Here is a 20,558-nt window from a genome sequence, read left to right as displayed (position 1 = left end):
TCTCGTGAATTTTCCGAAAAGCCCCTCGGCGTCTGTTCTTTTCGCGCAAACCCACACGTCGCCTCCCAGCCGATCACCACGGCACCACCAAACCCCCGTACGTTTCGTTCCGGATCCCCCACCGCCGCCGACGACCCCGACCGGAACCCTAATAATAGGTGGAAAGTAAGCCATGAGGCCGCACGCCACGGGGACGGGCGGCGGCGGCGTGGGGAGACGGAAGGCGGGGGCCGCTGCTGCCGCCGCCAGCCGGGAGTGGATGGTGGTGCCGGCGTCGGGCTCGGCGAGGGTGGAGGAAGCCGGGAAGCACGCGGTGATGGCACGGACGGGGCTTCCTGCGCGCGATCTCAGGGTGCTCGACCCGTTGCTCTCCTACCCGTCCACGATCCTGGGCCGTGAGCGCGCCATCGTCGTCAACCTCGAGCGCGTCAAGGCCGTGATCACCGCCGCCGAGGTGCTGCTTCCAAATTCCAAGGACCCCGCCTTCGCGCGCTTCGTCCGTGACCTACAGACCCGTGTCCTCGCGTCCTCCTCAGACCAGGTAGCGTTTTCTACCCCCTCGCTTGTTGTTCGGTTGTCTAGTAGTCAAATGTTTTCTTTTCAGTCTTGCAAACTATTAGGAATCGTGGTGTGAGATTTCAAATATGTGTGGAGGACACTGTACTAGAGAGTAGTTGGTCCTGAGTGTTTTTTTTTTTTTGGAAAAGCTTGCTCTGCTCTGGTCCTGAGCTTCGATCACAATACCACATTGCTCTGCTCAGTTGTGGAGTATGCACCACCTTGACTGGAGCGATGTGGAACAAATGAGCAGATAGTTTTGCGAAGTGGACAGAAAGCGATGATGTTTGGGGCAGAAAGATAAATAAAAATATTATGATGGAGTATTTTGGTCACTTATTGTTATAAGATAATGCGATTAGGGGATTTATAACTAATTGTTTTCCCCTTTTCTATATTAGGCTGCAGATCTCACCGACATGGAGGGTGAATCGTCAGCTGTTGCTTCACCATTTCCTGTTCCGAATTCATCCAAAGGACATGAATTGGAGATGACTAAGAAGTCTACTACCGTGGTGCCAGAAATGACAAGCAGCACCAGTATGCCTAATTTGGCTGCTGCAAAAGATGGAAATGCCAAGGTTTTACCTTTTGAATTCCGAGCACTTGAAGTCTGCCTTGAGTCAGCCTGCAGATCTTTGGAAGAGGAAGTATGTGCTTGCATCTGGATCTTTTTGTCTGGTTATCTGAGTTCAATTGAATTCATATTTCTCACATCCTGCACTCTGTGCTTTAGCATGCTTTTATCCATTGTATTCGCTGTTCAGGAATTATATATTTTTTCCGTATTCATAGAATATTGGGTAATAGTTTCAGACATGTTTATCTTTGTTGTTCTTGGTCATAGAATATTGGATACTCTCCAGACGCTACTGATAGATTCAGTTATGCGTCTTGTAGAAACTGATCTGTTTAAAATAACTTATGACCATTATCTGTTACATGTTTCTTGTATAGTGCATTTAAGATTAAGGCTTATGGATTACTTTTAAGATAGCCAAGTAGTTTTTGCAAATAAACAAAATATGTCCTTGCAGATTCCTGTAATGACTCCCATCCCTTACGTTTTCTTCTTTCATAGACTTCTACTCTGGAGCAAGAGGCATATCCAGCATTAGATGAGCTGACATCGAAGATCAGTACATTAAACCTTGAGCGAGTTAGGCAAATCAAGAGCCGCCTGGTGGCGATATCTGGTCGTGTACAGAAGGTACTCAACTGAGATTCTTTGATATACGTAATGCCAATCCTCTTTAAAATTTGTCAATGATAGGTTCTTTGGTGCCTGGTGTGTACATTTCATATTGCTATCAAACAAATTGCAGTTAAGTGCTATTGCCGTCAAATAGGAAGGTGATGTACAATAGGGGTGGTAATGGATCATGGCCCTAATGCCTCCTTCACAATCCAATACTCCAACTCAGCCCTTAATTATTTTTAGCTCAAAATTATATAAAATATGAGCCTGGCCCTTAAATTATTTAGGGTAAAATTTTAGGCCCTTTACCTCCCCTATGTACATTATAATTTCCTTGCAAGAGACTTGCTTACTTTACTAATGTAGTTTGCCCTCGTGCAAACATCATGTTCTGCAAGGTGAGGGATGAGCTTGAGCATTTGCTGGATGATGAAATGGATATGGCTGAAATGTACTTGACAGATAAGCTTACTCAACAAGAAATCAGTGAGGCTTCATCTAGAGTTGAGGTTGATGATCCATCTAAGACTGAGGAGGACAGGCAAGTCATTGTAGCTAGATATTTTTATTTGAAAGAAGAACAAGCTATACCCCAATCATTATGTCCATAAATAATCTGAACTGTTTTGTATGCATCTCTTTGCAAGTACTAATGTACCAATTTGTTAATGTATTATATCATCTTTTATTGTGTCTAGGGATGAAGATTATAGAAGTGAGCCAGATGGAAGCAATGGTAGCTTTATTGGTTATAAGCCTAACATTGAAGAACTGGAGATGCTTCTTGAGGCATACTTTGTGCAGATTGATGGCACACTTAACAAGCTGTCGCATGTAATATACCTTCACTCTGCATCTTATACTTATATTGTTCCTAATACTGTTGCTGTTGCGTTTACAAGCTTTTATTGGTGACTTTTTTTCTCTCTTTTTTTTGCAATGTGGTGTCACTTTACATCAGAATTGCCAAAAATTGATGAAAGTATTTGGCTTAAGACAGTGGTGCCAGAAGTAAAATAAACTATGTTGAGTGTTATAACTGCTGTCTCACGGTCACAACGAAAAGATACTGTACCTTGATAGACTGGTAGGTTGAGCATCCCCTGACATTATTGATTAAGGCTCGGGCAACATTTTTGTTTATTTTAGTAACGACATGATTTCTCTAAACAAGCTAATCTTAAGAATTAGCAGTTTTTTGTTGGATCGGAACTTTGCTGTATTTAGTGAATCATGTGGCACTAGCTTAGTTTGTTCTGCACCTGATTGCTGATTTGCTGGTGGTTATGCATGGTTCTTTCTTTGATGCCCGCCATAAGTCACAGGGGCACTAGTGTAGGGTTGGATTTATAAATCAGATTCTGATGATGTCTTATTCAAGTATTCTGAGCCATATGTCTTCTGTATGATTGAAGCTGAGGGAGTATGTTGACGACACAGAAGATTATATCAACATAATGTTGGATGACAAGCAGAATCAGCTTCTACAGATGGGGGTTATGCTCTCGACTGCAACTGTCGTCATTACTGCTGGAGTGGCTGTTGTTGGACTTTTTGGGATGAATATTGGCATATCACTTTACGACAATCCAACAACTGAGGAGGAGAAAAGGGCGGCAAACATGAAATTCTGGGAGACCACTTTGGGGACCGTTGCTGGCTGTATGATTTTGTACATTGTAGCCATGGGTTGGGGGAAGAGAAGTGGGTTGCTGCAATGATGGCAGAAGCCTGCATCTTAACTTCACCCAAAGAAAACTAGATTGACAAAGTTCTCCAGTGGTGAGATTGGCATACAGCTCGGTACATAATGGGGGAAAACATCTTTTGTACTGCTAGTAAACGGGTAATGAGAGCGAAAGAACACTGTTGTAAAATTTGCTGCTGCACAGTTGAGGCGGCAACTCAGTTATTTTGTCTTGCACCTGGTGTGCAACTGTTTACCAGACTAGTGTGGTTTCTGCACTTGCTATTGTAATCTGTAGCTGTCGTATATGTACCTAGTTACCTGTAGCTTGTTGTTCCAAGTGTTGTATCAATGCCACAAGTCTGTCTTCCCTCAAGGATGAATTTGTCAAGTCAGTTACGGCCAAAGTCTGAGAAGAGGGTGTTAATGGCCTTCGAGTAATTTTATTTGGCTTTTGATCTAATTAATATAATATTTATGTTAATAATTCATCGGCGAAGTACATAGGTATCCCCTTATCATTTTTTACATTAAATAAGATTATAGAGAACCGAGTTGGACTCCATGACAGAAAATTAGTACAAGTTGTCACATCAAAGGTTTTGACTGTTCATTATGACGAGATGTTTTTGTTGTTCGTGGTACTAAAGTCTATTCAGGTCCTTCAAGCAATTGCCTTGCCGCGTATTATGACTATAAGATATGAAAATTGGACGTTGATGTTTATGTTTGGGTCCACTCATTTGACGGGCCCTTAATCGCAATTACTGGAAACAAAATTTCTGTTTATTAGGATTCCTTTATTCTTCACGAATTCTTGGATCTCCGGCAAGCATGTCTGGAGTAATTTCATTCTTAGCTGTTTGTCTCGTAGAGCTTCGGTCATTACTAGGTGTTGTCAGCGGCACACTGAATCACTGGATAGATGATTTAGGCCCAGTAAGGAAAGAAGGGCCAGCCCAAATCACTCCTCTCAGCCCAAAAGGAATCCCTGCCGCTCACTAGGAGGAGAACCCCCTCGGTGTCCAGAAGACGCCGCAGCCGTCGCCAAAATTCCCCAATCCGCCGCGGAGAGCCGGAGAGGGGACGCAGCCAGCCAGAGAGATCGCAGAAGAGGAAGAAGATGGTGCGGGTGGCGACCTACTTCGCGATGACCTTCGGGGCGTTCCTCTTCTGGCAGTCGATGGACAGGGTCCACGTCTGGATTGCTCTCCACCAGGACGAGAAGGTGAACTAATCACTGGCCCAATCTGTTCCCCTTCTCCCTCGGAATTCAAATCCATTCCTCGTTACTATGCATGTGCCGCTCTTGGGTTCCCTTATCGCCTTAGCTTGTTAGATCTGGGTCGTATATGCCTGAGACTAGCAGTTGCTCGAACCACTTAAATCTCGGAATGGTCTAGGGATTGCTGGATCCGACATAGCTTGATGAACAGATTCGGAGATTCGGGAAGGAGTTTCTAGATATATCTGAGATTCTGAGACTGGTGTTAAGTTTTGAGAAGGAGTCATTTAGAAGCATAGGTTTTCTTCAGTTGGTCTGTGCTACGGGTTTTACCCTTTTGGGGGGCATTCTCTTCTGGATTATGCATTTTGATTTGTTGAGAGGCACGCCAATTCTGTGTCCTAAAAAAGAAACAAATCTTATACAGTTATGCGACTAACATAATGGGCTCAGACGATACATCTTCTGACAGAAAACACAAGTGAAATTTAAGCACCAGAATACCAGATATTGGGGGTGCTACAAGAACCTGAATTTGGAACACATCTGAAAGTAACCCATTCTGATCCATAGAAGAGGTTTTTACCTCATGAATCTGCAACTATGGCACCCAAATTTGGCAGCATTAATGCTGCTTCAGTCATCATTCAAGGCCTACACCTATCAAAATAGTTGCCTTCAAGTGTTCCATGGCTGCAATAAAATGTGAATTGAAAATTAGCATTCAGCTGCCTCTTGTTGTTGGGCTGTATAATTATGGTTTGTTTTGAGTCCTTACTCCTTAGTGCTCATATTGCAGTTCCAAAGCCATTTAGAATTAGGGGTGCATTGCCAGGGAAGTTTCTAACCTGTTTGAAAACACATCATGTGTGATAATAATTTGGTATGTTCACACCATGACACTTTGATCCTATGATTAAACTTTGGTCTCCATTGCACCCAAAAGTAGATAATTGCCACTATTAAGACCTGGTCTGTTCTTGGCTGTGTGTGTGGGTTGGGTTGGGCGGGTTGCTTTGCTTTTATATGCATGATTAATCCTTTTTGGGTTCCCATTGTTCAAAGTTGATGTTAAGACATGACAGCATTATGTACCCTTGTAGTGCTGGACTGAAACACAGACAGATAAACTAATTTCATGTCTGATCGAACTTTAAACTAGCTCATTGAGCTAATGGCCAGAAACACTTGTTTTATGTTCTGTTTCCACCAAGAACACCATCATCACCCATATATGCAACTTGCCACCAAAACCATTAACATCCCTAAATGCAAATACATGCTCCGTCAGTGTTTGTAGTTTGTTATACTTGTGCTTGTTTTCCCGAAATCAGCTGATAGTGGTTTTGTTCTTTCAGAAAGAGAGGATGGAAAGGGAGCTGGAGATAAAGAGAATGCAGGCAGAGCTAATGGCCCAAGCTAAAGAGAGTGAATCATGATTATCATTTGGCCAATGGTTTCCGGCAGTACCTTTATCATATTTCAGCTGCTGTATTTTCCAAGTGATATCTTGACTGATGTATGCTTGACACCTCCAATAAAGCGAGAGATGCCATAACTTTGTTGAAGGCAAGCGGATATGCTCATGTTGACTCGTTGCGATTTGTTGAACAGCACAAACCTGGCCAGCTTGCTTCGATCAAAAGGATTTGTTATTGTTGTTGTTGTTGTTGTTGTTGTTGTTGTTGTTGTTGTTCATGTTATAGAACAGCACGACTCAACCCTCAGATTTTCTGTCTGATTATAAGGTGTTGTTTTGTACTGATATTCCATTGTTCACTTGAAGAAACCCTTGTCGTTGGGAAGCAAAATGCTTGGTGGTTGTGTTTCAGGTAGTTCTTTTGCTCGTGTTCAGGGTATACACGTCTCGGCATGTTGGTTGCTTTTCTGTTGTGCTCTAATTTAACATATATAGTGCTGTTTCTGTTCCGTGTAGTTTTGATAGTTGCTCTGGCCCTGTTTCCAAACTTTTTTCAGAAGTTCCTATCACATCAAAAGGAATCTTACTATTTTATAGTATTAAATAAAATCTGTTTATAAATATTTTTTGACAGCTGAGTGCTAATTCGCGAGACGAATCTAATGAGCCTAATTAATTCATAATTTGCTACAGTGATGCTACAGTAACCATCCGCTAATCGTAGATTAATATACCTCACTAGATTTGTCTCGCAATTTACCCTCAGATTTCTGCAGTTAGTTTTATAATTAATTTTTATTTAATACTTCTAAATACTAAAAAGTTCCAAGGACTTAAAAAAGTCCCTGGAACCAAACCACCACTCTGTGCAGCAATGCCCTTTCTTTCTCACCCTCTCTTAGGGCTTTTCGGGTGTGATCCAAAGCAGTTTAATCAGCGTAGCCATTTTGCCTGTCCGCTTGTTAGTGGCCTTTTGATTTTGTTATGATGACTACACCTTGTGCTTCTTGAAAGCCTGAGCTTTTCTATGCTTAACGAAATCTTAGTTGATCCCATCTTTATTATCAAGAGCAAGTTGGTCAGTTGGATGATGAAATCATGATTGGAGTCGTAAATAAATGCAGGTCTTGTATTCTGGGTTTAGGTCATTTTGAATTGATGTCTGTCATGGGCAAGAAACCTCAAAGATATCATAAACATATATATTTATTTATCTCATATTTCCCTGTTACAATACAAGCAGTTTTTACAACGATTTCGGGTTCATTGATTCCCCACCTGGGCACCTTGCTGAAGGACTCTAGCAACGTACTATGAAGTGTATACCACAGGGTGTAGCCAAAAGGCGTGTACAGTACATAGCTCACAGAGATCTGGCGTATCAAAAAAAAAACAGAACAAAAAAATAACTGCTCACTTAATCTTCTCACTCTCACTAATCTAACTAACCCTAACCATTCCCGGCTGAAACTACGTTTGCTCAGCACCGGGAGGTGGGGGTCATCTGCTTCCTGTTGGCCAGGGAAGAGAAGACCCTGGCAGCCTTCACCTTCTTCACCAAAAGGCCCCATTTGTCGCCATCATCACCGGCCCTCCCGGCCGCCTTTTCCTGCTCTTTCTGCTTGAACCTCCTGCATGGCAGCGCACACAACAATGTCAGGTGTGAGCTTCTTAGGGCTGCAACGAATGGCTGCCGGAGCTCTGATCGGCGGCGGCGCTTACTTGCAGAGCGGGGTGTTGCAGCGTTCGGGGCGGTCGCAGAGCGCGGAGTGGAGGCGGAGCAGCTGCCACATGCGCTGGCACCTCGCGCAGCTCTTGCGGTGGCACTGGGAGAAGTGGCGGATGAGCAGCTGCAGGCCCCGGCAGGTGGTGGCGTAGCGCGCGCACGGCGCCGGCGCCGGCGCCCGCCCCGCCGGGCCGACCTCCGTGCAGCCCTCCGTGCAGATGTGGTCGAGGCAGTCCATGGCCTCGCTCAGCTCCACGTACACGCGCTGCTCCGCGCGCTTCCGCCGCCACTTGCGCCGCCGCTGCACGTCGGAAGCAGAGCACCCATCGGTCAGCGCTTAGCTCACACAGGGTCAGTGATTCAGAACAAAACGAAGGTGCATCCGTCACAAAAACTGAATCGATTCTTCTTACGGCTTTCCTATCCTTGGGTTGAACACTGTTCGAAGTTAGAAGTGAGTAGCCGCCAAGAATGCAAACTTTGGTCAAACTAAAACGTTAGTTGGACTTGTTTAGTTGCCTTCAAAATTTCAAAACTTTACAAGATTCCTCGTCACATTGAATCTTTGAACGCATGCATGAAGTACTAAATGTAGCTAAATAAAATAACTAATTACATAATTTGTCTGTAATTTGCGAGACGAATCTTTTGAGCCTAGTTAACCCATAATCGGATAATGATTATCAAATACAAACGAAAGTGCTACAATACTTTACACCCAAAAGTTTACGCATCTAAACACTACCTTGGTCTCAAGTCTTAAACTTGACCTGGCTGGCCTGGAGCCTGGAACTGTTTCAGGTCACGATTTTTGTACCCCAGATAAAAACTTCAATTAGCCAATTATTCGGCATGGACAGACCGCCGCCCCCAAACAGACGCACCAACCACCTAGAAAACACACTAGTGTCGTCATGCATGTCGTACGCGCACGAACGCGACATGGAGGTCCGGCCTTGCCCGCCATTTCCTGGAACAAAGCTTGACGCTAAAGAAAGCATGCTCCCCACTGGCGCACTGACGACAGAGGCGTCGTTCAGGTGGAATTCGTCGCGCTTCCATTTGGTGTGCTCACGTGTCAGCACGCAATCTACATCGACCGCGTGTATTGTGTTGTGCAGGAGGAGAGAAATTTCAAAAGGGAAAAAAAAAAAGAGCGTACCATGTCGGCCTCGTGCAGGCCCTGCAGGACCTGGAGCTCCTGCCATGGGTCGTTCTCCTGCAGGAAGCGCCACGCCTCGGTGCGCTCGACGGCGGCGAACTCCTTGGCGAGCAGCCTGGCGCAGCGCAGGTGCAGGCGCGGCGCGTCGCAGAGCGCGGCGAGCTGCAGCACGTCCACCACCGTGTCCGCGGTGAGGCGCGCGCCGATGGCGCCCTCGCACGCCCGCTTCAGCCACGGCACCTGGTACGCGTGCGCCAGCACCAGCACCTGCACCGCGTACTTCTCCATGTCGTCCTCCTCGCCGTCGCCGCACCTGCCGGAGGTTCATCACGATGGTCGGGAAATTAAAATTAAGCACGAAAGTTTAGGCAGGCCCTGTTTAAAACTTTGCCAATTTTTTCTAGTGTTCCATGTGAAATTCAAATTTCTACTAGATTCCTGCTATCCACATAGTCTCGGACCACGAAGGAATCATCAGACACTACGGGACTGTTTGAATTCTCTAACTAAACTTTAGCCATATCTTCATGCTCCAATTAGAAGGACTGAAGATAAGGTAATTATAAAATTAATTACATAAGTTGGAGCCATTTCGCGAGATGAATCTATTAAATCTATTTAAATCATCATTAGCATATGTTTTAATATAGCACAATGTGACCAAATCATGAACTAATTAGATTTGATGAATTCATCTCGCGAATTAACCTCCATTCATGAATTGATTTTATAATTAAATTATATTTAATACTCCTAATTGATATTCAAACCTCACTAAAAACTTTAGTCCCGAGGATCCCAACGATCCCTACAAGTGCCAGTAGCATGATACGAAGAATCTTCGACAGGCTCCACGGGAACATTCGATCAAGGTAAGGCCACGGTCGTCCCGGCCGTCCCTTTCTCGGAATCCACATGTGCAGAGAGGCCTGCAAGCAACACGATGATAGCTCACCCGTCCCCGTGCCGGCCGCGGCCGCGACAGCAACGGGGCCCGGCCGCGGTCGCCTCCGGGCCAGTCGCCGCCGTGCGCTGCGCGAGCGATGATGCGCACGTCGGCCGGGGAGGGTCCAACCGGGCAGGCGCCACCTGCGCCGCACCAACCATGCAAGCGGCGAGGGGGAAAGCCAAGTTTTTTTTCACTCCCTGCTCCCGCGCCTTGCGGCGCTTTTGTTTCTCCCCTTTTTTCCCCCTTGGCAAGCCGTCGTATTCGCCGCCGGGACGGCGACGGGATTTTTTTTCCCGTGATTTTCAGGCGGTGGCCAATCGCCGGCTCGCCATGGGTTCGGCAGACTCGTGTGGCTGTGGTCGATAGAGGGGTCCGGCGGCTGACGTGGCTGCCGATCCGAAACATGACAGTTGATAAGGCAGGTGGCTGGCCCGGCCCAGTCAGCGCCATTTGCAGACAGGTCGGCTTGATGATTGGATGCCCCAGGGAAAAATATCAAGGATCTGCCTAGTCGGAGTACTACGATTCAGGGGTTGGTTCGGCGAACCGGCGAGCGATCAACTGTTCTCCTGCATTTTTGGCGATTTCTCTGCCAAAGGTTTGGGTGCTATGAGGCTTCGTAGGGGAGCTCGATTAGACTGAATTTTGTTCAGCCAATTTTCAGATCGATCGACGCGAAGAGACTGCTTTACTATTCCTAGAACGTCAGACAACTAGAATTGCAAGTTTATACTGCTGTTAACAAACAATGGAAGGAATAGTCGTCTGAAAAGTAAAAGAACAGAAGGTATGCATGTGCTGATGTGGCATGTTTTCTCTCCTCGTGTGTTTAGAATAAACTAGTCGGAATTAGTCCTTGCAAGGCGTGCTTGCCCAGCCTCGCAAGGAAGGGACAGACGGGGGCGTGTGCAGAAATAAGACTAGCAACAGCGAATCAGATTGCAGCCTTGCAGGGACGGAGGCAGGGAGGGAGGGGGGCGCGGTACCTGCCGGCGTCGAGGAGGCGGACGAACGCGGCCGCAGCGTCGTCGGTGACGCCGCGGATCCGGACGACGGAGCGGCCGGCCTTGCCGCTCTCCCTGTCCTTGCGCAGGCGGCGCTCGAGGATGCTCGCCAGCACCGGCGACGCCGAGGCCTGTGCGCGCGAAACAGAAACGAAGATCTCTCGTCAGGCCAGGGAGCCGGATGGACGGATGGTCGAACGAAGCAAGCCGCAGCTGTTTAATCGTTCGTTCGTTCGCGAACGAGCAGAGCAAATGCGCCGCCGAGAGACGGCCTTCCGACGCTTACCAGAACAGAGGAACGCGCCGGGATCCTCCGGCGTCCGCCGGTGGTGACGACGTCGACGTCAACGTCTGCGGCAGCCGCGTCGCCGGCGCCGCAGCAGCGGAGCCGTGGTGCCTCGCACATCTTCCTCCGGTCTCCCGGCGCGGATACGAATCTCGACGGCGGCAAGGAAATGGGAGGAGGCAGCAGGGGAGGAATAAAAAATATCTGGCGTGGAGCGCGCGAGGTGTTTGGGGCCTGGGGGACGGACGGGGGCGACGTCGCGTCGCTGGTCGCTGCGTGCGTGGCGAGGGGAGGAGGAGACGGGGCTGGAGGGAGGGAGCCAGGGGGCGCAGTTTGCCGCGGGGTTCGAACGCTTTTATAGAGGTGGCGGCGCCGACCGTCCCACCCCACCACGTTTCCAACGCAGCCCCGACGGAGAAATGTGATTCGCAGAAACGGCCTCCGCCAGTGCTAGCCTGCCTTGCCCTTCGCCTGCTCTGCTGCTGATAACTTCCTGCACTTGTAAAAGACTGTTAGGTAGTATACCAGTACCAGTAGTTTTTTTTTCTTTTAAAAAAAGCAGCGCGTAGTTTTTTTTCTTTTAAAAAAAGCAGCCGGGTGATAGCATTTTAATCTTGCCGGGGCAGCATTCTCTAGCACTGATGCCTGACCTGCTACCCTCATCTCTTCTCTTGTGCCACCAAGAATGACCCCAAGATCAGAAGAAAAACTCGCAAAAAAAAAAAGAACTTTCTTCTGACGCTTTCCAACAATTACTTGTACCAAGAAATTTCTCTCGAGATATTTGCATTGAACACACGCTGCGTTTTGCCCCTCCGAGGAGGCGCTCCGGGTGCAGCTCCTTTTTATTTTCTGAGCATTCCGGCTCTTCCGTGCACAGTACGTCCAGGGCGTGCCGGCGGCAGCGACTGCTGGGTTGGGTGCCAGTGACAATGACGGCCGGGGCCACCCTAATCATCGTGCCATTATATGGGAGACTGCTCATTGTTCAGGTTAGCTCTCAGTGTGTGCATGCACGAGCCTCGATCTATTCTCATCAGGGTCAAGTACTCAAGTGGCAAGTTGATGGGCACCTAGCACTTGTAATCCTCCTCCCCCCACATGGGGATTAGATTATGCTCGACCTATCGTATGCGTATGGCGCCTAGCTAGAGGAGGATACGACCGGACCTGGATACCACCGGGGTTTATGCTAGTTTGATGCTTCTGCGCCTCTCGTACCAACCAACTCAAATCCACTCGGCGGATTGTACTACTTTTTATATACATATATGCATACATATAAATCGTCACACTGATCGTAGTCAAACGCTCAAATTCAAAACTCTTTATTTATCCTTTATTTATGATGAAGGTGTGGCTGTGTACCGTAATATATACAGCCTACAGGGACTTCATACAGAACACGCGAGACCATGCTGAGATTTTAAAGATTATTGAGTGTGTTACTCGCTCGATGGCGAAATGATTTTTTCCTTTCAAAAGGACTCCAATGAAATCGGCTGTGACGAGTTAGGTTTGCGCCGGCCCTGCTTCGTCCCTCATAGCAGTATTTTGTCACTGGGGATATATAAAATTTGCCACACGGAGGGAGATGCATGCATGTTGCATGCGTAAATTTCGAACTCCTTTTGTGGAAAATCTCACTATTACTAATTGGAGGCTCATATGAAGCCACCTAGAATCCTAGGTGGACACTCTAAAAAAATAGAGAAATCTTATAAATTCTCACAAAAATCAGAAACATCCAGTCATCAATCCAACAACTCTAATTATAATAACCATCAGATTTGTTATCTTTTTAATAAATTACCCACCTCTGTCATTACGAAAATACACTAAAGTAACCCCCTAAACATGTATCTAAATTACCCACCTTTGCCATTATAAAAAATCTAAAGTAACCCCTAACCTTTTTGTAAATTACCCACCTATGCCATTATAAGAATAATACAAATATCCCCCTAATTTTGCACATAAATTATCCAATTATGTCATTATTATTACAAGTTAAATTACTCCTAAATCTGAATATAAATTATATAATTATAGGTGCACCAATATAAAATTCTAAAATTACTATTTCTATTATTATTAATTTATTATTTATAATATTTTTTATATAAAATACTAACCACGATATATGTCATCATGTCTTCATGTATGATGGAAGAGATAAGAATATCAATTCACAAACAAATAGTTTAATTAAATATATTGAATACATATGGAGGTGTGATGCAAAATAAAATCTACATTATAATTTGATAATGATAAATATATATTTTAGAGTATGTGTTAGAATATTTATTAGATGAAAAAGGGAGTGAGATAGATAACTATAATTATTAATCTCATTCTTATATTAATTTTAATTAGCCCGTGCGAGAGCTAAAATAATAATATGGTGGGTGCATCTCAACTAATCTCATTCTATCAACCCGTGTCTAATTTTAATTTTAATTAGCAATTTTAGAGTTGCTAATTAATTAACATCGTACAAATATACAGAGACTTTTTTTTTTGAGTAGAGGAGCTCGCTACTGCTCCCGGCCTCATTGGAGGCTAAGCGGTGTGGTGCAGCACCCCGGGTTCAAGCCCGGGCGGGTGCGCTCCCCACCGGGAGGCCGCACCAACCGAGCTACGCTCGGTCTGCCATATATACAGAGACTTTATACATACACGTTAGACGCCCTGCTGATTGAAGATTCTACGCGCTTGACCGACGAAATAATAATATGGTGGGTGGCAAATAAACGAACCCCTGTCTCGGTTCCTTCTTTTTGCCTCAGTTTCAGACGCATCTTTGTTTGCTGCAGGATTCATTGTGCTTGAGATATACGTCCGTCAGGTATTTATATAATTGTATACTGCTAGGAGATCTTTAGTTATCCAATTAGCTGCCCTATTTGTATCCACGGCAGCTAAATTTATCTAGCTAACCATTAGCTATAGTTTGAAAGAGGGGCCTAATAAAGATCAACACGCACCCAAGGAAAAATACAAATACACTTTGGTCCTGTTCTCGCATGATCAAGGTTGGCGAAAACGATTACACATATAGTCAGCCACGCTTTCTTTTCAAAAAAAAAGAGTCAGCCACGGTTCGAGTATGTCCGTACTTGTGCACAAGAACAACTGTGTATGCGTGTACTCGTACACATGCATGACAGCATGAGAGTATGGCCTCTCTGACTTGGCTGCACAGCACGACGTATCTTTATACATTTGTTTTATCCTTATTTATATCTTTTTCTTGCCGGACATTCCTATCCGTTTGCAGCTTCAGATCTCGCACTGACTGATCTGCTGATCGTGACAAAAGATTGCCTGGTGATCACAGGCTAGTATGTAGAGGGAGTAGTGATTTATCGTTGTCTCCATCGCGGGGCCCTCCTTATCTCATATAAGCAAGTTTTCTAGAGCAGGATCGGAGAAGGATTCTGGAGTTCCCAACAAGCACAAGCTCTGTATTTATAGTATAATATTTTCCTCCCGGCCCTTGGTGCGTGGTTGGTCCATCTAAACTGGCCTGGACCTCGGCATGTTGTCATTTGCTCGGTCGGTTCCATTTCCATATCCTGCTTTTTCGTTGCTTCACGTTGCTGATGAGACACATGTGCGAAAACGTGACATGAAAAATCACTCAGTTTTTTTATTGTCAGGAAAATTTTCTTTTTGGTAATTCCGGTACCTTCGATCATACTTCAGTCATCTGTTTTGAGTTTTTTTTTGTGTGTGTTGAGGGGGCCAAAAAACTTCAAGATAAGTCTCGTTGCTAATGGGCTTGTACTTCTAATTGGGCCATACGGATCCATACAACATCATTTTCAACGCTTTTTTTATTTTTATATTAAAAAAACAAAATTTCAAAAATATATGCCGAATAGGGAAATTTTCAAGAATGGTTGCCTGTCGCCCCCTAATGGGCGACAGGGTTCCTGTCGCCCACTGGATGGGCGATAGGACCTAAATGTAAAAAAAATTACATTTAGGTCCTGGCGCCTAGGGCGCATTAAACAGTGAACTTGTAAAATTGATATAAAATCGTAAAAAAATCAAAAAAATACAAACTCAACTGTTCTGGATTCTATGAAACAATATCTACAACTTTTGTTACATAAAGTTTTTCATTTGATCAATGTATTGCTCTATTTTAAATACCAGTTTAATGCACTTTTATTTAAATCTCAAGATCCATCCTTTGGATGCATGTCATCTTTGGCTAGAGTATTGCATATGGTGAGAATAGTCTTGTACAAAATTGGTAGGCCCAGAAAACATTTCTAGAATAAGTTTTTAAATTAGATCTTGCAATATGTCTAGTTTAAATGTGTTATTTATCCATGCTGCTATACTGAGTATTAGAAGCCATAACTTTTACAGTACCATTATTTTATTTCCTAAGAGATATAAAAAATAGTTTGGTAAATTTTAGATAAGCACAAGTAGACCAAATGAATTATTTCAGATTTTCTAGGTACAAGAACAATTTTTCTTGATTTAGATACATTGATCAAATGAAAAATTTTATGTAACAAAAGTTGTAGATATTGTTTCATAGAATCCAGAACAGTTGAGTTTGTATTTTTCCTATTTTTCTACGATTTTATATCAATTTTACAAGTTCACTGTTTAATGCGCCCTGGGCGCCAGGACCTAAATATAATTTTTTTTATATTTAGGTCTTGTCGTCCATCAAGTGGGCAACAGGCACTCATTTTTGAAAATTTTTCTATTTGACATATATTTTTGAAATTTTGTTTTTTAAATATAAAAATGAAAAAGGTGCTCATTTTCAACTAGCTGCTCTTGGGCTTTTTATGTCTGGAGAAGGAGGAGGACCCATCTTCTTGATCAATGTAGGCCCATCCCGTGAAAGGCGTAGGAAAGAATATGAAGCCATGTCAAGGGAAGGGAGTTGACGATGTGTACGGTCGATTCAATTAGGCCCCACAAATCGACGGTTAGGGATAGATCCCGAAACATATCCCGCTAGCCGACACGTTTCTGAAGCTGCGCGGCCGGTGGGTGCATCTCAACTCCCGAAGGCCAAATCCATGGCGAGCTCGCCGAGCTCTCCACCGCCGGCGCCGCCGCCGGATTTCGAGATCTCGCGGCAGTCCCGCATCTTCGCGGCGGTTTGGCCTCCTGCTGTTTGCGTATTGCTTGGTCTTGGTTTTTCGGCTTCTGGCTTAAGGATTCATAGGCGTGCTGGACTCTTTGCAGCTGTCCAAGAAGGTGATAGATCTCGATGAGCTGAGGATGCTGGCCGCTCAGGGCGTCCCGGATGCGGCCGGAGTCCGTTCGACAGTGTGGAAGGTACTTGATTGGCTCGCTTTTTGTGTGTTTTTAGCCTTCGTAGTTTGTTCTATGGGCAGGGACTTCAGACTTAAGAAATTAATAGCATCGAGACAATGACAGTGCAATATACTAACCAACTAATTCGGTTTTCATTTGTAGGATGGCCTTAATTTATTTAAATGTCCTTTAATCAGCCCTCTATTATGTAGGAGATTTAAGTCTATCCTTTTACTTTGGATGCTTAGGGACGGTTGAAACTGTCTGCTCGTTTCTGTTCACCCTCGGTGAAGGAGCATTCTGATTCCATAGTGGAAAGGTTGCAGTCAAAGCTTTTGGTTTTGCCTTTTCAGACACTGACACGGCATGTTATTGTTGTGCAGCTGCTACTGGGCTATCTGCCCAACGATCGCTCGCTGTGGGAGCAGGAGCTGGCAAAGAAGAGATCACAGTACGCAGCTTTCAAAGATGAGTTTCTTAGCAACCCTGTAAGTCACTGCAAATTCAGGTCATCCCTATGGTATCTTGATTGCCAGTTTAGTTGCACATGTGGTACCTAGTGTATGGCCAGTATGCCTGACTAGATCCTGTCGAGAAAATAGAGATCCTGAATCCTGAATTTGCTAGGTAGGTAGAAACAGCGCGGCAAGTGGAAAGAGAAGGCAACAACAACGATAATGCAGAGCATGTTGAGAATGGGTTGCTCCACAGGTCAGAGGTAACCCAAGAGGAGCACCCTTTGATCCTTGGGAAGACCAGTGTTTGGAACAATTTTTTTGAGGTACATCAGTGCCTTGCAATGCTATCACTGTTTATGTTTTTTTATATAGCTAGAATTCAGTTCACCGAATGCAGTTGACTACACTTTTGTCGGTACTGTTTTTGAACTATGCATGAGCCAGTGGTTGTGGAGTCTATGATTTATTGGCATTGCTTTATAGTGCATGGTTTAACCATAACAAGAATCAAGTAGAACTGGAATAATGCAATTGGCTCGCAGCTCATTTATTCCTGCTCCAAAATCTAGGTGTACCGTGCTTAGAGAAAAAGAAATGATGCTAAGAAATTTTTGAATCAATTATTCTGCAGCTAGTTTATTTTGCCATAGTTTTCAGAAACATCAGTTTTGTTTCTGAGTGTTCATGCATGCAGTGTGTACCGCACTGCACATATGCTGCTGAGTTCGTTGCAAGTATGAGCTGATTCACCTTACTCCGTTTCTCTTTTATTGTTAACATATGATGTCTGGAATTTTTCTTTCATACAGTACACGGAGATTATGGAACAAATTGACCGCGATGTAAAGCGGACACACCCTGACATGCACTTCTTCTGTGGTGATTCATCTTTTGCAAAGTCCAATCAGGTAAATCTTCACGGGCTTTGAGATTAAACAGTGTTGTCAGATGCCTGTCTGATCTTTTTATGATTCTCACCAGGAATCTCTGAAAAATGTGCTGTTAATCTTTGCCAAGCTGAATGCTGGAATAAGATATGTGCAAGGGATGAATGAAATTCTGGCTCCACTCTTCTTTGTCTTTCGGAGTGATCCAGATGATAAAAATGCTGTATGGAGCAAGAGATTGTTTTACCAGATTCTTATTGGCCTTTGTTGTAGTGCTTACAGCTGAAGCTTTTCCTGTTTGGTTTAGTCATGACTATCTGTATCATGATGTTGCTATTTGGAATCTTTGCAGAAATTTGCAGAAGCAGATTCATTCTTTTGCTTCGTTGAGTTGCTTAGTGGGTTTAGAGACAACTTCTGCCAGAAACTTGACAACAGTGCTGTTGGCATTCGAGGTACACTTGCGAAATTATCACAACTTGTAGCAAAATATGATGCAGAACTCCAGCACCATTTGGAAATAACGACAGAAGTAAGTCTTCACATGCTTGCATATTGCTGTCCTGCCTTCTAGGTCACTTGTATTGACCTGAATGAAACTATCAAGTAAAAACGGTATTTCTGTTGTAAGGATAGTATAACAAAATGTAGGTGGTTCTATTATAGTGTATATCTACAAATGGTTTAGCTGTACCTGTGGGTCTTATGTTTTCTGAAAGCATCCTGTCAACTATCTTAAGGTAGGGTTTGGTGCCTGCAGTTTTCGTTGACAAAATCTTTGCTCTCTGCAGGTTAATCCCCAGTTCTATGCATTCAGATGGATAACGTTGTTGCTGACCCAGGAGTTCAACTTTGCCGATACTATTCATATATGGGACACACTATTGAGCGATCCTGACGGTCCCCAGGTAGTAACACAAACCCTGGTCTGCAAGGCTTTGATCCTGTGTTTCTTTAACTGAACTTTTTTACCTGCCGAACACAGGAAACCTTGCTCAGAATATGCTGCGCAATGCTGATCCTTGTCCGGAAGCGGCTCTTGGCCGGCGATTTCACCTCGAACCTCAAGCTCCTGCAGAACTACCCGCCAACAAACATCAGCCACCTGCTGTACGTCGCGAACAAGCTGCACTGAAGCGAGCTCTAGCGGCGGCGTGCCGGCGTGGAGCGCTGCTGTGCTTGTTCAGCTAAAACTGCCACTGAGCCGCAGAACAGCAGCAGAATTGAATCATATGTATCGCTATGGTACTTGTCCATTAATCCGACAAGTTGCATTCTATGACCTGTCTATGTTAACATGACGATGACTTGTACCCCGAGTAATCAAGGTGGTGCCGTAATTAGCACCTGGCTTATCTGTTGCCCTTTAAATTTCTTCTTAACCAACTATATTACTATGTCCAGTTTGGATCCAAGTGCTAACGGATGGAAGTGCTAAACTTTAGTACTGGTGTATCCAAACTGGAGTACTAATAGGTTATTGGGTTGGCTAAAGTTTAGCCAAGAGTTAAAATTTTTAATAAAGATACAAGTGCTAATATGTGTTAATTTAGCACTCAACTTTAGTCCCTCCAAACAGGGTTTCGGTTCTGACGGGGTCTCATTCACGTTACATGTACACGTACCAGTTGCCGCAGTTAGTATGCACACCCAATTGCAAGTTGCAACCACACTGTAGGTCTCTCCTCTGCCAATGCAATGTCACTCTTCTGTACGTTCGTATTTACTGTTGAAGTATACTCCCAGTCCCAGCCAGCCACAACAGCAGCGGCAGCCTCCTACAGGGATGTAACTCAGAAGCCATGTATGGTAGGGTTCATGACATGTACTCCTTCTAGGGGCAAAGCTAGGAATTTGTTTTTTCATTATTAGGAGGGCCAACCATAATAATTTATAGAAAAATTTAATCAAAATTTAAATATTCAATAATGCAAATTCGGGGACCGGGGCCAGGCCCCTGCCCGCCCCGCCCTGTATACGCCCCTGACTCCTCCTATATGCGTATCAATCACATCACAATATCAGTGTGCGTGTGTGTACAGACTCCAGACTCCCATATCCCAGAACAATGTTGCTCCGGTGAGGGGAAGCTTCCGCGACGCCGAAAGGCTACAGCCTCGTTTTCCCTCCTTGTTCTCAGAGCTGAAACAGCCCTCTCGCGTCGTTGCGCCGGCCCGGAACGCGCCCAGTGGAGGACGTGGCCTCCGCCTCCGCCGCCGCCGCCGGCGGCGCAGGCCCCCGGCTCCGGCTGCACCATGCAGGAACGCTCGCTCGGGAGCTCGGCGTAGCCCCTGACCTTGACACCACGAGTGTTCGGCGGCGTTTTGCCCGGACCTGGCCATGCCATACCAATTACCATGCCATCCAGAGCATGCAGATTACTGTGTGCATGAGGCTGAGAATTTGCGCTCGGAGTCGGAGGGTGCACGACACCGGGCAAGTGAACACATGGCACATGCATAGTGGGATACGGGTGCGACCGCTAGTTTGTCCTGTCCTACACTCCTACTCACTGCTCCCTGCCAGAGAGAGAGGGTAGTGGGGACGACGAAGACCGGCCGGGGGAGGCGCTGCAACAGGGGGCAGAGGGATCCCAGCGCCGGCGACAAAGACCGTGTTTTGTAAAATTTTACATAAAAAGACGAATGTACGTATGAAGTATTAAACGATGTTTATTTGTGAAACTTTTTAAAGATA

At 45.0% G+C, this 20,558-nt stretch overlaps 3 protein-coding genes and 1 pseudogene across 4 annotated transcripts; 3 read left to right on the top strand and 1 right to left on the bottom strand.

Moving 5' to 3' along the window:
• Positions 1 to 34: 34 nt before the first annotated feature.
• On the top strand, positions 35 to 3,853 carry LOC120674065 (magnesium transporter MRS2-F). The gene is made up of 6 exons (XM_039955152.1): positions 35 to 541; positions 960 to 1,208; positions 1,640 to 1,768; positions 2,155 to 2,297; positions 2,455 to 2,590; positions 3,172 to 3,853. The coding sequence occupies exons 1-6, from the start codon at positions 173 to 175 to the stop codon at positions 3,475 to 3,477; spliced, it is 1,332 nt and encodes a 443-aa protein (XP_039811086.1). The 5' UTR covers positions 35 to 172; the 3' UTR covers positions 3,478 to 3,853.
• Positions 3,854 to 4,418: 565 nt separating this feature from the next.
• Positions 4,419 to 6,507, top strand: LOC120674064 (annotated as a pseudogene).
• A 769-nt stretch (positions 6,508 to 7,276) lies between these two features.
• On the bottom strand, positions 7,277 to 11,557 carry LOC120674063 (BTB/POZ and TAZ domain-containing protein 1-like). The gene is made up of 5 exons (XM_039955151.1): positions 11,216 to 11,557; positions 10,912 to 11,060; positions 8,977 to 9,289; positions 7,811 to 8,115; positions 7,277 to 7,719 (listed from the first exon to the last, which is right to left on the bottom strand). The coding sequence occupies exons 1-5, from the start codon at positions 11,333 to 11,335 to the stop codon at positions 7,569 to 7,571; spliced, it is 1,038 nt and encodes a 345-aa protein (XP_039811085.1). The 5' UTR covers positions 11,336 to 11,557; the 3' UTR covers positions 7,277 to 7,568.
• Positions 11,558 to 16,146: 4,589 nt separating this feature from the next.
• Positions 16,147 to 19,235, top strand: LOC120674062 (TBC1 domain family member 13-like). 2 transcript variants are annotated; one of them, XM_039955149.1, is made up of 9 exons: positions 16,147 to 16,356; positions 16,445 to 16,537; positions 16,900 to 17,004; positions 17,148 to 17,297; positions 17,784 to 17,882; positions 17,956 to 18,084; positions 18,214 to 18,393; positions 18,653 to 18,769; positions 18,847 to 19,235. In XM_039955149.1, the coding sequence occupies exons 1-9, from the start codon at positions 16,276 to 16,278 to the stop codon at positions 18,994 to 18,996; spliced, it is 1,104 nt and encodes a 367-aa protein (XP_039811083.1). In that variant the 5' UTR covers positions 16,147 to 16,275; the 3' UTR covers positions 18,997 to 19,235. The 2 variants fall into 2 exon arrangements, with proteins under 2 accessions (XP_039811083.1, XP_039811084.1); XM_039955150.1 differs by lacking the exon at positions 17,956 to 18,084 and having other exon boundaries at positions 16,190 to 16,356.
• The last annotated feature ends 1,323 nt before the right edge of the window (positions 19,236 to 20,558 follow it).

This window comes from Panicum virgatum, chromosome 5N (genome assembly GCF_016808335.1).
Source record: "Panicum virgatum strain AP13 chromosome 5N, P.virgatum_v5, whole genome shotgun sequence".
In the NCBI taxonomy this organism is placed as follows: Eukaryota; Viridiplantae; Streptophyta; class Magnoliopsida; order Poales; family Poaceae; genus Panicum; species Panicum virgatum.
Note: the sequence above shows the minus strand (reverse complement) of the source record. Positions and strands in the feature narration are given on the sequence as shown.